This window comes from Sinohyriopsis cumingii, chromosome 8 (genome assembly GCF_028554795.1).
Source record: "Sinohyriopsis cumingii isolate HCF-2022 chromosome 8, ASM2855479v2, whole genome shotgun sequence".
Classification (NCBI taxonomy): domain Eukaryota; kingdom Metazoa; phylum Mollusca; class Bivalvia; order Unionida; family Unionidae; genus Sinohyriopsis; species Sinohyriopsis cumingii.
The window spans coordinates 19,013,442-19,028,976 of NC_142968.1; the positions used below are offsets into that span (position 1 = coordinate 19,013,442).

Sequence of the window (15,535 nt, forward strand, 5' to 3'; positions counted from 1 at the left end):
ATCTGACAAATACATTATATATTGATTCATTAGCGCTAAGCGGTACTGGCACAAATAGAGCTAACGACAGCCAAGGCCATATTCTTCATCTTATTGACGAAGCTGATAATCGCTGGAGCTTTATCGCTACTGCGTCAACGAAACATCCTGGAAATTATCCAAACCACTCATGTGCGTTTAACAATGCAATCTCAAGAGGACCAGGATGGACCTCTAACGGAGAAACTTCAAATTTCTGGATTCATGTTTAATGTGCAGCACAGGATGCTATATGGAAGTTTCAGCTCAGAGGCAGATTAAGCGCTAATGTTGGAAGATTGTATAACTAATGATAATATCCCACATACAACGCTATACATTGCAGCTGGAGTATATGTTAGCTCTAGTCAGCAGTATAAACTTGATCCAACTGTGACTGTTGATAAATACACATACTTTAGAATCTATTGCGTGAACGCTGGAAGCCCTTTTCCAGGCCTAACGATATTTCAAACTTTTACAGTGGATGACTTGATGTAAATAACATAAATAATGGCGCGAGAAAGAGGGAGCATCAATTAATACCATAAGTCAGCAGAAAGAAATGACAAAGAAGCCGAGAGAAACGTTGTGGCAACATTTCTGATACGAGGACCTCAGCTAAAAGAAGCTCGAGATAAGTATGATAGTCTGGACGAATACAGCTCAGATCGTAAACTTGCCATAGTTGAACAAGAAATAGAGGATTTGTTTATCGTCATACTAAAAGATTTTACCAGAGCAAATTCGCTCTTGACTGACAGATCAAATCTAGTAAAGTTGATCGCACATGGCAACAAAAAGCCAGAGCAGGATAAAATACACGATAACATTGATGCAAAAAAAGGACAGACCGTCAAAAGAGAGACCGCTCAGAGATGCATGTGTTAAGCGCCGGATATTTCGCAGTTAGGTATGGACTATGATGATTTGAAATAATACTGAAATTACTAGAGGAAGAATACCCTACCACCGATGATGCTCCTGACGACATCGACATTCCCATGTTTGTAGGTTCCGCATATGCGATTTTGAAGCAGCATTTTTTCTTTGTTGTTAAAATATAGTTCCAGCATTTGATGAAAAATAGTTTTCGTTCTAAATACGCTTATAGCATTACCTGCAAAAATGATTTAATTTAATCTTCCTGCTGTAAATATCGCAGCTGACATTGTGAAATGTATGTAGACTCAGGGCCATTCAATCCACATAGGTACGGAAATTCCCTACCCAGTCGATGCAGAATATTCAGCCTTTTAGGAGATTAACATATGAACAAAAACATCAGTGCTTGGATTTATTACAACGATGAGATTTATAAAGTATCAAATTATATCGAGTGACCAGAATCATGTTTAATGTAAGTTGAAGCTTTTAGGTTGACTGCGATCAATATAATATTAAAGACCAAAATGACTCTCCTCTAAATACAATCACAAAGGATTCTTCTGATAAAAACCAAGGCATGCCGGTGGTCATTTAGTACGTTACAAATATACACCAAAAACAGTACAATCCCCGGATCTGGCGGCAGAATGTCCTATAATTTTCAGATAGATTACTTGGATCAGGAGTATTATTAAACCGGCAAGATAACTGATGCATGCAGGCTAAGAGTTGATTGCCTGAACTATTGGATCAGGACTTGATTCTCAGTAGTGGACGGATTGTATTTCTTTATTTGGTACTATTTTTTTCTCCTATTTATAGCCAAACTTAGGAATGATTTCGTCTCGCGCATATGCTTGCAGATTTATCAGCGATTGTCATTTCAAATGTATGTGCTTGTAACTATGGTTCTGTCCGAAGTTCTTTTGGCACGTACCAAAAGGCCCTTGATAGGTTTAGGCTTGTGGTACGCAGTCCTAGGAACGTCTTAAATTATGCCCTTCACACGTTCGAAAGATTCAACCTGCCAACTATATAAAGTCAAACATCGAATATTCACTTCAGATGTGTAGAAGGTTCGATCTTATACACACAGTAGAACATCGAAAACTCAAAGTGTCTCAGGCCAACATTTTTGCATTGAATATTGGTCTGAACAAGATGTTTGAGTTATCAAGGTTTGGAGATTTTACTCTCTCTATCTATCTGTCTATCTATCTATCTATCTATCTATCTATCTATCTATCTATCTATCTACATATGCTGCATTAAACGGTGGCGTCGGATTTTTAACTGGTGGAATCTGAGGTGGATGAACCAGTCTCCCATCCTTCCAGTTAGATATAACGTTTAAATTTACTGCGTTCTTTGTGAAATATTTGTTAGTGTGATGATGCTCGCGTATGAGAGAGAGAGAGAGAGAGAGAGAGAGAGAGAGAGAGAACATACTTTGTACACTTTGGTTAGTGCGCAAGCTTGTGTATGATATTTCAACAATTAAATGTTTGATATTGGAAATGAAAATATATTTTTTTTGAGGAGAAACGAAACAAAATAGTAACAATATATGCACAGCTCATTTCTCAATAAGGACTACTTGTCCCAGTCACTCTCAACTACATTTCATTCGCCATTTGAATATGACCAGTAATAGATTAACCGCTTTTAACAGTTTCATTTTTGCCGAAAAGCATACTTAGTTTACAATGTAGGCTAAATTGAAGAAAAAAATTGTTTTTTATTATTTTATTTTGTAATAAATGATATCAAGAAGTAATATAGACGTCAGATGTAGTTCTGTTGAGGCCAGACGTATTTAACATTTGAAGCCGGACACCTTCGCAACTGATCCTCAGTGTCTGTGATTTCCGACGTTGCTGCCGCCGTTTATTCTTGGAATAACATGACACTGCCAGGCTTTTTGACAGTCTCCGACTTGGCGATAAGCTGACCAGTATGGGGAAATTGTAACAAGGGTTCTTCATTGCCCGTATGCAAGAAGTAAAAGCAGCCGATATTCCAAGAAAAAACCGAAATCTTGATCCGTACACACCCGGACTTGTTCGATATGTCGATGTTGTAGAACTGGACACATGCCTTGAGTATCTTGATGCCAGGGATTCCGTAACAGAGTGAAGGGGGATTCCTCACTGCCAATAAGAAGAAAATGATCGTTATTTACCCTTGTTTATGTGGTAAATTTAAAATAATTAAATAGTGAATTGTCAGTCACATGTTGGCTGTAATTACTTGACATGAGAGGAGTTTATCTACCGGCTTCATCAGCATCGATGGTAAAATGTTATGGAAGGGACCTTATGTACGCATGATCAATATTAATTTGTAAAATGTTAGTGTGACGCCAGGCACGTGAAGGCTGTCGTGAACTCCTTGTAGTATGGGAGGATCTTATAACGTCAGTAATGGGGACGACTGTTGTTAACTACATTAAATAATGGAGGATCTTACCTTTGCACGGCATCAACATCAGTGACAAAATGTTTTAGAGTGACGTCGTGACGCGCGGGATCTGATATTTTATTCTTTATGACATCATGGTTCATTCATAAGTTTTACGATTACAGATGGTGCAATGTATTCATTTGAGCAGCGTGGAAACATCCAATCCATTTATGTTTCCCCTAGCATGAAATAGAGAAGGGCGAAGTCATGTTGTTAAAGCAAATGCAATAGGAAGCATACATACTTGTATGGCCTTACGGAGAAACGCACTGTCGAAGCAGTTGATTACTTTCGACCTTCCACATCCAAATAATTGGTACAGTTGTGGCTTACGTTTCATCAGAAACGCAGATCTAACAGTTAGACAACTGATGTTACATTTAAACATATTGTTACTGACACTAAATGTAAAACCGTAGACGTTAGGCGAAGTTAATCAATGCTGCACTGAGACATGACGCCTAACTGGCTATTGTGAAGATTCAGGGGAAACTATTCTCACTACGAGGATCTGGTAAAGAATCTGGAAATATAAGATATGATAAAAGTCGCATTGGTAATTGCCTATGATGTTGAATTTCGAGAGTAACCTTGTGCAGAGGTACGATTGAGAGAGAGAGAGAGAGAGAGAGAGAGAGAGAGAGATTGACCTACCAGAGATTTCTTTGACGAATTTGAATCTTCCAATCTGGATGGTGACCCGAATGCCCATATTTGTGCTAAGCCATTCAATGGTTACGCATACTGAAATGATTGGTATTATTATTATTATTATTATTGCTCTTGCTGCTGTTCGAACTGCTGCCGCTACTGTTTTATTGTTATTGGCATACGATGATATTTTCTACTTTCTTAATCGTATACGGTATAGACTGTAGCGCTTATTAGATTGTGTTGATGTGGTTTCTCACCCAAAGGCAGCAGTCGCCTTTTGCGAAATGTAAGTTATCAACATGCACGTTATTGCTAGTTTACTGCGTTATATTTGTTTTATTTTGGTACGTGCGACTGTACATTTCACTATGACGATAAATCAGCCCGACATCCATGATAATATTGACTGGCAGATTAGGGGATGATATCGCTTGCTCTTTTAAAACCTGCAAAAGTATGCAGAGAATATTGTCTGCACACATCGATGTACATTGTAGACACTTAACCGGTTGTTCTCGTGGCGGTGGAGCAACCGTCGGCTGAAATATTCTTTTTTCGACATGCACATTGTATTTCCGGTGCAAATCCTATGTTTGGCGACTCGTAAATCCATGTGAAATAGCACAACCTATGTCCTGTGGCCGTTTTGAGTTTCGCGCTAGATATGGCTGTTACCAAATACAGTAAGTGTCTAAAGTACACACATGTGTCTTCCGGAAAGATTTGCATGCAGCAACATTGCACATTTGAATGAACAGGGGACGATAGACCCACATATCTTCCATCAGTATCAACAGTGATGGGGGGGGGGGGGGCGGCAGTGATTTTTCGGGCTACATTTCCACTGTATCAGTACTACAGAAGTTTCCTTAAGTGAAGAATGCATGTCAATTCCTGAGTAATCTTGTTGCGAATTTAATTTTATTAACAGTATGTTTTCTTTTTACATGTCAAAATAATTCAACAACATTAATAATTTTGTAAAACAGTTGTATTTGTTACAAATTAACTTTTACTGTTAAAAATATAAACATATCAATGAGCCTGTATCCACTTGTTTGACCCGTGTTACGTACGCCGTCGTCGCTGCCAAGTGGGATAAATATAGCATCAATACCAAATGTTTTGAAACATATCAGAATAAAATATTGAAAATAAATCCTTTTTTCTTTTTTTTCTTTTTTTACCAGCGTATGTTAATGTGTTAAGGACATGCATTCATTTGTAAGAAAAAGAATCATCGTACGGTTATACTTGATCAGTTGTTTTCTTTTAGGTAATTTCTCAATTCCACTAAATATTTTCTCATTTGTCCAGTCCGTAAGTTTCATGTTTACTGGTACTCGCTGATAAATATATTGCCCCTGTGTTGGCATTCCAATCAGCGTTCATCTGCCCATTATATCAATAGTATAGCTAATAAATTGTTGGCCTAATTGTAAACACTAACAGTTCTTATCAAAAAGGTCCCTAATAAAAGCTATGGTGTAAGCTTAATCATTTCCTTTAATTACAGCTTTTAGATTGCAAGTTGACCAACATTTGATATAACACATCATATACATGTGCTCTATGGTAATGACCATTTGATTTTCGAGAGGAGCTGAGATTTCTTTTTAGCTGAGATGTCTTATTTCCTGGTATCTCAAGATGATTTTTTGTGAAATAATTTCATGAATGTATTATAGTGATCTTTTGCTATAACTCACAACAAGATCCTTTTCAAACTAATGTTAGGTCCTTGTCACAGAACATTAAATGATTGGTCTCTAATAAAACTGCAGTCCGAAGTAGTACGTATCGCAGCATTTTTAGAAATACCGCGATATATTGCGGTACAGACATTTTGGTGGCACCCAGCTCTACAAGATACGGCCAAGGGCATTACAGAGATATTCATTTTACTATTTCTTTTGACCTGGCATCGTCGAAAATTTTAACAGCGAACATCACACTCAAGTAAAAAAATTTAAAGTCTGCGATCGTCAGCTATTTTAAAACAAAATGGTAGAGGAAAAGACTTTGTGAATCTTTTCAGCTTTCTCTCGTTCGTTCTTTGTTTCTCTAATTATAGCATTATAAGGCTGACTGTAGATTTGTTATCTTGCTATGTTAGAAGAGAATCTAGAAATGGAACTTGAATCAACTCGTGTTCGAATTGTTTGGAAAAAACTTGACTTGTCCTTTTGACAACCATTATTTTGATGTAAACATGCTTTAGTTTGAACACTGTTTTACAAATAGCTTCATACCAATATTCAGAATCTCTGGACCAAACGCACATAAATCAGCCCATCTTCTGCGAAGAAAGAGCTAATTAGATACACGAATGATATTTACAAACTACACAAACGAGTTGTCAGAAACTAACGGGTAAAATTGTATGTAAATTATAAGTAATTTCTATTATTTTGAAGAAATTCGCGATTTGTTTTAACATCGCGCCGAATTTCTGTTTGTCCAAATTACAAGGATATAGATAATCTATTCCAAATTTTGCGCGCAATCATAGGTGTATTATCAAAGCATGAGTTTGCTATGTAAATAACATTAGAATTCGAAAGTAATATTACAAACAATAAATACATATCCTTGGGAAAAAGCTTCGTTAAATATTAAGATATTAGGTTGACACGTGCTGGAATATATAGAATCAGAAAATTCTCGAGAAAATAAAATTGAAAATTATCTCATGTGTAAATAAATACAAAGAGTGAAAATATACAATACCAAATATTTAGGTATAAAGATTACGGTTCGATTATTGAGTAAAGTGTATTTAAAAAGTGTTTAAAATTTTTAAAGAAATAAAAAAATTGAAGTGTTTACCTTGAGTGTTCACTTGGTTTCCAAGTATAGTTGTGTCAATTCTCATGCACCTTGTCCAGCTACTATCCGTTAAAGGGCCATCCATTAACTTAGTCTCGAGGTCCTGGACAATTCCCTCTCCCAGTAATTCTTCCAAGGAGATTTCCCCTCTCAATATGGCCTTAAGGACAGCTACATCCATATCCATATCATGGTCGCCGATCAAACCGTCCTCAGGAAGCGCAATCTTGTCTATTTGAATAAGAAGTAAACAAGGCGAAACCCTTTTATTGCTTTTAAATTATGTATCTACCGAACAGATGAAAATTGCTCAAATTATATTTATGTGAATATTGTGCAAATTCTATTGTGGAGCTTTCTCTTCTTGTTAAATTAACTCTCCTGTTGAAATAGGATGATTATGAGCGGTATCAACCCCTTATCTTGTCAGCTCATACACAGACTGTAATAATCATGAGGGTTTTCCATCAGCACTTACTGAAAACATCATTAAGTTAGGTGGCCAAAATTCATGAAATGTGACATATCTAAAAGAATTAAAAACAGCACCCATGTCACAATGTGCAATTCATTCACCTGGGTGCAGATTATCTCAAGGTAAGAAAAAGATTGTTGATGTTGTTATTGTTTTTGTAGACTTTAACGCCATTTTGCAGCACAAGATAGGCAGTACATAGCGGCCAGTATAACTGGTAGAGGAAGAAACCTGGAAAACCCCGGGAAGAACCACCGATCCACGATAAGCAAGTAAGAAAAGGAATTAAACATTATGTTTTGCAAGCCGAAATATTTTAATTCAGTACTTAAAATGCAAGTAAGTCACCTCATACAACTGTCGCTTACATTTGTAACAATTTACTTCTGTAAATTATAGCTACTGTCAATCGATGTTTCAAGAAATTCCTGAAGTAGTTTCTCACTCTTTCTCTCCAGGCTAAAGAAATGCGTGTGCCATACATAAAGCAATCCCATTTTGAAAATAACGATTTTATAATTAGTTTAAGCACGAAGTTCAAAGTATCAATTGGTTCTCTTCTAAGAGGACACGCGATCTATCTTAGCCTGAAGTTTTCACCACATCTAAGCATTATAAATCATGCCCATTTTCTTGAAGACACTATTGTCTTGTTGCAAAATTTTCAGGCAGCTCACCTCTCCTGCAGTTTCTTACCGCGCGTGTATTATATATTACCAATACCAGGGAATCATTCAAAACGATGATACAGTTCCAGGAGGTATACAATAGATTTTAGATGATATGAGAGAAATATATTCCAATGTTATTGATCGTTGAATTTAAAAGAAAGTCTTTAATATCTCCGAATAGTAAAGATTGAAATACAAGACAAAAATAAAAGAGCCTGGGTTGGTTTTAACCCAGAATAAGACAACAAAAGATGAAAGATCGTACCCTCATCCTCAATGCGGAACTCCGTCTCATCCAGTACAAACCGTCCTGCAGTGACGCCCATCCAGACACCAACCAGCAAGATGAAGATCGAGATTCGCGCCATGACCAAGATTCCGAGAGAGTTAAGGCGGTAAAGTACAATACCATGAACTTGCACGTCTTTATATACCCTCCATTCAGAAGTACGTAAATTAGATCCAGTTTTAACCAGACACGACACTTTACAAAGCTCCTCCTCCTACGGAAGGGATGGAGCGTTTTACCAAAACATCCTTATTTGTCAATTTAGTGTTCAGGAATTAGTTGAGTTGTGATACACTGTACAAATACTAATCTATTAAAGATTGAAATAGATTTGCTGCCGAAGAACGAGGCATTATCGTGGTCACAGTTGCAATCATCCAAATCTAGTGGTGTTTCTGCCATTCGGTTCATTAACTTCGTAATCATTTAGATATATCATCCCTACCAAAAGACTAGACAGCATATTGAAGCGGTATTGTCCTTAGACACATTCTTCCACCCACCCATTTACATCAACGGACATATCAAAGTGAATATGCAGATAAATATAGGATACTGCAGATGCGAACAGATGGTGAATTTGTGTGAACGTGAAACACTAGTCCAAATCATATTTGGTCTCATCCACCGCGAGTAGGCCTTTTCCGTGTTAGTTTGCCCGGTCATACCGTCCACCAATGAAATTAATTTATTATTTTTGTTTGCGATTTTTATTATTAATTTGGTTATTATTTTTTCTTTATTACCATCACTGTACTAATGGATTTTTATCTTGCATTAATTCAGATAGATAACTGGAAGGGGTTTCCTTCTAAAGCCTTTAGAAATTTTTTATATTTACATATTTTGGCGTCGTGTTTGTGTTTCGCTCAGAAGGATTTGTCTTCCTAGATTTTCTTTTGTTTTGTTCCAATTTTCTGTAGTGACATTTATAGAACTTTATCTTTAATCAGCTCCATATAGCCACTATTGTGCTGACGTTTACTTGGTTTGGAAGATTTTATCTTATAAGTTTTTAATTTGTTTGTACTAATTCTTTCTATGTACCGTTAATCTGTGCCACTTGGCCACTATTGTGCTGACGTGCCGTTGGACTGATGCATACATACTTTCCACACATTCCATTGCAAAGTAAATACTTATCTTAGTTTCTTGTAGTTGCAATTATCTGAGATGCAAAGCTAGTAACACCGCAATAGATTTTATCCTGGTGCAGCATGATGAGTGTGATATCAGTCATTCATGCGGCATGCATTACTCAGGAACTGAACATTACATACATAACTACTTACAACTAAATGAAACTGAAACCGATGATACAAACTTGATTTCATCTCACGAGGAAATTGTGCACAAATCCAGGCACGTGAACGACCATGGGAGATATAAAATGTCCACAATGGACTGTTGTACTGTTGTTTAGGGTTGCCGGTGTTGATTATATAAGCAAATAGTTCAATCGGATGAGTCATGTCTAATTAAATACAAAGTAAAATCAGCTTCTCCTATTGGAATGTCCATCGTCAAAAGAGTTAATTTACCCTGAATTGAATCTTTTCACAGCAGACATGATCTCATGTGTCTTGTTGACATCAAACTGTGAGAACTGGAAGTGATTTATTTTTTTATAAAGCATGATGTTGGGTATTGAACATTAAACACTGTACCAGATATACGGTGGCATAGCTCTGCTTGTGAGAAAATCAAGGGAAATATGTAAAACGTTTGTGGAACATTTTTGAATATATACACGTTTTGGCTTCTGGTCAGACCTCATGAAACTCAGCATATGGTATAAATATTATCTAAGTACAACATAAAACATGTATGAAGACTTACAACATTACCACCAGAAATGACTCCAAGATCGAAATGAATCGGATTGCTCAATGTCTTCCTGATATACACCTTCTACTGCGATTATGTTTCATAATGCACCCCACGTGACGGATCATACTGCTCATTTTGCGCCCTCCTGCATGTCCTTAGCGGCAAAATTTACCGTGAGATGGGTACATACATACATACATACATACATACATGCATGCATCCATACGTACATACGTACATACATACATACATACATGCATACAACCGCTCCGGCCTAGTGGTTAGAGAGTCCGCCTCTGATGCGGGAGGTCGTGGGTTCGATCCCCGGCCGAGTCATACCAAATACTTACAAAATTGGTACTAAGAGCTGCCTCGCTTGGCGCTCAGCATTAAGAGGTTAGTGTTAGGACTGGTTGGCCTGGTGTCAGGATAATGTGACTGGGTGGGACATCATGCTACATGTCTGCGGCATGATGCCCCAGTGCAAGACATCACTATAAACTGTCACAATGCAGGCATCGTAGCGATATGACTGAAAAATTGTAAAAGCTACGTTAAAAATCCAAATCACACACACACACACATACATGCATTTATACATACATACATAATATACATACATGCATGCACGCTTGCATGCATGCGCGTGTGCGTTAAATGGAAATCCAAACCAGATTAGTCTGGGTCACCCAAGCCACTCTGGATTGCATCATTATAAAATGGAAAGCAAAACCAGATTAGCATGGGTCTCCAAAGCCACTCTGGCTTTCATCTCTTGATAAGGAAAGCCAGACCAGATTTCCCTGGGTCACCCAAGCCACTCTGGCTTTCATCATTATGGAATAGAACGCCAAACCGACCCTTGGAAAAATATGAAATGAAGCAAAAATGAGACACCCAAAATTTGAGGGTACTTGATAGCACTGTAAGCTTGGACTAAAGTAAACCTGAAATAATAATAAAAACACCTTCCATGTTTAGAAAAAACATTTATATCCATGAAGAGAAATAACTTGTTAGATCTAATTATTTTATCGTGCATATTTATTTATTTATGTGGTGTACGGATTTTCATGGTTTTTGTTGGTAAGATAAACCACATATTTAAAGTAAAAATGAAATAGGATCAAAATGCCATGATAGGTGAAGATCTTCACTTTGATTCATGAATACAATCAACAGAATGGACCAATGTATTCTAGAGTACCGCGTCATGACAGTTGTAGGACTACACTGTTGGTTTTAAGTCATAAATACAATAAACAGTACAGACCAAAGTATTCAAGAGTAACATGTAATGACATTGTAGGACAACAGTGTTGGTTTTAAGTGATGAATACAATCAACAATATTGACCAAGATCATCCGGAGCTCCATAGAATGACAGTTGTAGGTCTATATTGCTGGATTCAAGTCATGAATAAAATCCACATAAAATGCCAAGATCATCTGGAGTACTTCATAATGATAAATTTAGGTATGTGTTTTTGGCTTGAAATCATAAATATAATGAACAGTGTAGACCCTGATCTGTTGGTGTGTCATGCTATGACAGACATGGGTCTATAATGCTGCTTTGAAGTACAGTTTACAATGTAGACCTTGTTATGCTGGAGTGCCAAACAGTCTTTGACCTTATATTTTAAAACCTTGATTGAGATCTTTGCCTTTTATCCTGAATGACTGAATACTTACTTTATTTGCAAGGATTTGTCTTCCGAACGTTTTTCACAATCATTCCTTTTATAGTTTTGGAACTAAAATTTAATCATCAGTATTAGCAAAGATTGTGCTGATGTGTGGCTAAACCCTATGCATACATGGTTCTTGGTGTTTGCTGTTGGTTTAATTCATGAATGTGTTGTTTAGACCTAGATGCGCTAGACTAAATTGCAGCAACTGATCTAGGTCACAGCTTTTGCCTTAAAATCATTAAATAATTGTGCAGTTCAGACACAGCTCTGCTGGGGTACTGTTTTATGCCTGATCAGACGAATAGGATAAGAATAAAAATTTTGTCTCAAAATGACTTGTGCATTGTTCAGCTTTGACAGATGTAAGTGTCTTGGAAAATGATTGCTGTTGTTGTTGTCGTGGGTGTAACACTATTTTTAGCACATGATAGGCAATGCATTGAAGCCAGTATTACTGGTGGAGGAAGAAGCTCGGAAAACCACAGGAAGATCCACTGACCCACGGGAAGCTACTGGCAAGCTTTCTCACATACCCACGTAGGCCTAGCCTGAGACTTGAACCCACAAATACAGAGATGTGATGCTATTAATTAGTAACATATAACACTTTACACCACTCTGCCAACCAGGGTCACTGTTGAAAAATGATAGACTGCACCAAGTATTATTGTAATAAAGATACTGTGATATCAGATGTGTTTAAATTATTTATGTTTTGTCAGCAAAGAAGTGCGAAAGTGTGGTTAGTATCTGTTTTACCAACATAAAAATTTGTGACAACATATCATCCCAGCATAGGCAGCCTTCTACATTATCAATCTTTTCTGTCATTAAAATATATTGAATAGTCAGCCACGTGCATATTATCTCTATCACACCTATACTAATTGTCATACTTCCAGTCATGCCTGAATTGTTTTATTTTCACTATATTTCTGTAATAAATTTGTTTTGTGCAAACAGGTAATAATACATTTCATTGTACAGACCTTATTTAAATGAATCATTTTTTTAAAAACAATTATTTAAAATAAACTATGTAAATTAGTCAAACAATGTTAATTAAAGTTAGTCAAACATTGCACACTATAGTGAAACATTACACACTATAGTGAAACATTGCACACTATAGTGAAATATTGCACATTATAGTGAAACACTGCACATTATAGTGAGACATTGCACACTATAATGAAACATTGCACACTATAGTGAAACATTGCACACTATAGTCAAATATTGCACATTATAGTGAAACACTGCACACTATAGTGAAACATCCCACACTATAGTGAAACATTGCATATTATAGTGAAACATTGCACACTATAGTGAAACATTGCACATTATAGTGAACACTGCACACTATAGTAAAACATTGCACACTATAGTGAAATATTGCATATTATAGTGAAACATTGCACACTATAGTGAAACATTGCACCTTATAGTGAAACACTGCACACTATAGGAAACATTGCACACTATAGTGAAATATTGCATATTATAGTGAAACATTGCACACTATAGTGAAACATTGCACCTTATAGTGAAACACTGCACACTATAGCGAAACATTGCCCACTATAGTTAAATATTGCATATTATAGTGAAACATTCCACACTATAGTGAAACATTCACATAATAGTGAAACACTGCACACTATAGTGAAACATTGCACACTGTAGTGAAACATTGCACATTATAGTGAAACATTGCACACTATAGTGGAACATTGCATATTATAGTGAAACATTCCACACTATAGTGAAACATTACACACTATAGTGAAACATTGCACACTATAGTGAAACATTGCATATTATAGTGGGACATTGCACACTATAGTGAAACATTACACACTATATTGAAACATTCCACACTATAGTGAAATATTGCATATTATAGTGAAACATTGCATATGATAGTGAAACACTGCACACTATAGTGAAACATTACACACTATAGTGAAACATTGCATATTATAGTGAAACATTGCACACTATAGTGAAACATTGCACATTATAGTGAAACACAGCACACTATAGTGAAACATGGCACACTATAGTGAAATATTGCATATTATAGTGAAACATTGCACACTATAGTGAAACATTGCACCTTATAGTGAAACACTGGACACTATAGTGAAACATTGCACACTATAGTGAAATATTGCATATTATAGTGAAACATTGCACACTATAGTGAAACATTGCACCTTATAGTGAAACACTACACACTATAGTGAAACATTGCACACTATAGTGAAATATTGCATATTATAGTGAAACGTTGCACACTGTAGTGAAACATTGCACACTATAGTGAAACATTGCACATTATAGTGAAACATTGCACGCTATAGAGAAACATTGCATATTATAGTGAAACATTGCACACTATAGTGAAACATTACACACTATAGTGAAATATTGCATATTATAGTGAAACATTGCACACTATAGTGAAACATTGCACACTATAGTGAAACATTGCACACTATAGTGAAATATTGCATATTATATTGAAACATTGCACACTATAGTGAAACGTTGCACACTTTAGTGAAACATTGCACACTATAGTGAAACATTGCACATTATAGTGAAACATTGCACACTATAGTGAAACAATGCATATTATAGTGGAACATTGCACACTATAGTGAAACATTACACACTGTATTGAAACATTGCACACTATACTGAAATATTGCATATTATAGTGAAACATTACACAGTATATTGAAACATTGCACACTATAGTGAAACATTGCACATTATAGTGAAACATTGCACACTATAGAGAAACATTGCATATTATAGTGAAACGTTGCACACTATAATGAAACATTGCACTTTATAGTGAATCATTGCACACTATAGAGAAACATTGCATATTATAGTGAAACATTGCACACTATAGTGAAACATTGGACATTATAGTGAAAAATTGCACACTATAGTGAAACATTGCATATTATAGTGAAACATTGCACACTATAGTGAAACATTACACACTATAGTGAAACATTGCACACTATAGTGAAATATTGCATGTTATAGTGAAACATTGCACACTATAGTGAAACATTGCACACTATAGTGAAACATTGCACACTATAGTGAAATATTGCATATTATAGTGAAACATTGCACACTATAGTGAAACATTGCACACTATAATGAAACATTGCACACTATAGTGAAATATTGCATATTATAGTGAAACATTGCACACTATAGTGAAGCATTGCACATTATAGTGAGACATTGCACACTATAGTGAAACATTGCACATTATAGTGAAACATTGCACACTATAGTGAAACATTGCATATTATAGTGGAACATTGGCCACTATAGTGAAACATTACACACTGTATTGAAACATTGCACACTATAGCGAAATATTGCATATTATAGTGAAACATTGCACACTATAGTGAAACGTTGCACACTATAGTGAAACATAGCACATTATAGTGAATCATTGCACACTATAGTGAAACATTGCATATTATAGTGAAGCATTGCACACTATAGTGAATCATTGCATACTATAGTGAAACATTGTACTTCATAGTAAAAAATTGGACACTATATTGAAACATTGCATTTTATAGTGAAACATTGCACACTATAGTGAAACGTTGCACACTATAGTGAAACATAGCACATTATAGTGAATCATTGCACACTATAGTGAAACATTGCATAT

General features: G+C 36.0%; 1 protein-coding gene across 1 annotated transcript; it reads right to left on the reverse strand.

Annotated features, from left to right (window-relative positions):
• Positions 1-2,410: 2,410 nt before the first annotated feature.
• Positions 2,411-8,422, reverse strand: LOC149793076 (uncharacterized). The gene is made up of 4 exons (XM_089966974.1): positions 8,264-8,422; positions 6,853-7,083; positions 4,024-4,113; positions 2,411-3,056 (listed from the first exon to the last, which is right to left on the reverse strand). The coding sequence occupies exons 1-4, from the start codon at positions 8,364-8,366 to the stop codon at positions 2,794-2,796; spliced, it is 687 nt and encodes a 228-aa protein (XP_089823100.1). The 5' UTR covers positions 8,367-8,422; the 3' UTR covers positions 2,411-2,793.
• Between the last annotated feature and the right edge of the window lie 7,113 nt (positions 8,423-15,535).